The 1,542-nt window shown below is 43.9% G+C and overlaps 1 protein-coding gene across 1 annotated transcript; it reads left to right on the top strand.

Annotated features, from left to right (window-relative positions):
* Positions 1-359: 359 nt before the first annotated feature.
* LOC118839786 (vomeronasal type-1 receptor 1-like) lies at positions 360-1,286 on the top strand. The gene has a single exon (XM_036747303.1). It carries the CDS (start codon positions 360-362, stop codon positions 1,284-1,286), a length of 927 nt encoding a protein of 308 aa, XP_036603198.1.
* Positions 1,287-1,542: the final 256 nt, after the last annotated feature.

The following is a 1,542-nucleotide window of genomic DNA, read 5'->3' as shown; positions in this document are numbered from 1 at the left end:
ATCAGGGAGAGCAGAAAGCTAATTATGGAACAAAATGTCAACCACTTCCTCTTGATTTTTAGTACCAAAGCAGAAAAGGAAATGTGAGCCTACTAACCTGAGCTAAAATAGAAATTATGCACTAATCACATAATGTGTAAGTGACAGGAGGAGTCATTAAACAACACAAGCAGACAGAGACACCATATAGAAATTGCTGAATTTAGTGTATCTGTCTGTGGAATGGAAGGAGCCACCTCATGAGTTCCTTTCAGGTGGGAATGAGTGAGCAATATGTAGGGATGGCATAAAGCCCTCATGTTTCTCTCCAGGGTCCTTCAGGCTCAGACTGAAATTCTTCTGCTCAGGACACCAAGAACATGATTTCTATGGACATGCTCCTTGGTATTGCCTTCTTCTTCCAGACAGGAATTGGGGTTCAGGGAAACTTCTTCCTGATTTATCTCTTCAGCTTCCTTTTCTTCACTGGCCAAAGGCTGAGACCCATTGATCTGATTCTCATTCAGCTGGCTGTGGCCAACTCCTTGGTGCTTCTCTCCAGAGGCTTCTTTCAGGGCTTGGCAGCTTTGGGTACGAAGAATGTTCTGGATGACATTGGCTGTAAAATTGTCTTCTACCTTCACAGAGTAGCTCGTGGGCTTTCCCTCAGCATAACCTGCCTCCTGAGTGGTTTTCAGGCCATCATCATCAGTCCTCACAACCCCAGGTGGATAAAGCTTAAAGCCAGAGTCCCAAGATATATTATGCCCTCTATTCTCCTGTGCTGGATTTTCCACATGCTGCAAAATATTCATGTTCTTAAGAATCTTATAGGACCAAGGGGCACTGGAAATATCTCAGAAACAAATGAGTATGTATACTGCTCCTTTAATGTCACTACTGATATTAGTGTCTCACTCCATGCAGTTTTGTTCTCCCTTCCTGATGGTGTGTGTATTACCTTCATTAGCTTTACCACTGGCTACAAGGTTTATCTCCTGTACAAGCACCACAAGAGAGTTCAGCAAGTTCATGCTGACAGATTTTCCCATAGAGCCTTCCCTGAGACCAGAGCCACCCAAATGATACTACTGCTGGTGAGCACCTTTGTCACTTTTTATTTACTCAATTGCATATTGGCAGGAATTATGCATTCAATGACACGTAAACCCTGGCTGATGCATGGCTCTGCCTTCTTGGCTGCCTGTTTTCCAATGGTTAGCCCCTTTGTGCTGATCGGCAGTGGCCCACAAATCCTGAGGTATTACAGTGTTGTCCATGGTAGAAAAAGCCCACATACTGAATGACTCCGGTAATACTCAGTCCCTGATATCTTCCCAGGCTCTTGTCAAAGAGGAAAAGTCATTGGAAAGCCTTCAGCTAGAAGTGTCAAAACAGATCCAGAATACTCATGTAGCTTTTTGGACTAGCTCAAAAAATAAAACTGGGGATCCATTAAAGGCACTGGTAATGGAGTCAGGGCTGAATTCAAGTAGAAGGCACCTGTCACTATTCTCCCAAGGACACCAGATAACTAGGTTGGTAAAGACATAAGACCCTAGC

The sequence above is a fragment of the Trichosurus vulpecula genome, chromosome 2, assembly GCF_011100635.1.
Source record: "Trichosurus vulpecula isolate mTriVul1 chromosome 2, mTriVul1.pri, whole genome shotgun sequence".
NCBI lineage: Eukaryota > Metazoa > Chordata > Mammalia > Diprotodontia > Phalangeridae > Trichosurus > Trichosurus vulpecula.
The sequence above is the reverse complement of the archived record's forward strand: the minus strand, read 5'-3'. Positions and strand labels throughout refer to the sequence as shown.

Coding starts and splice junctions, on each gene's coding strand:
- LOC118839786 (XM_036747303.1), top strand. CDS start 360: ATGATTTCTATGGACATGCTCCTTGGTATTGCCTTCTTCTTCCAGACA.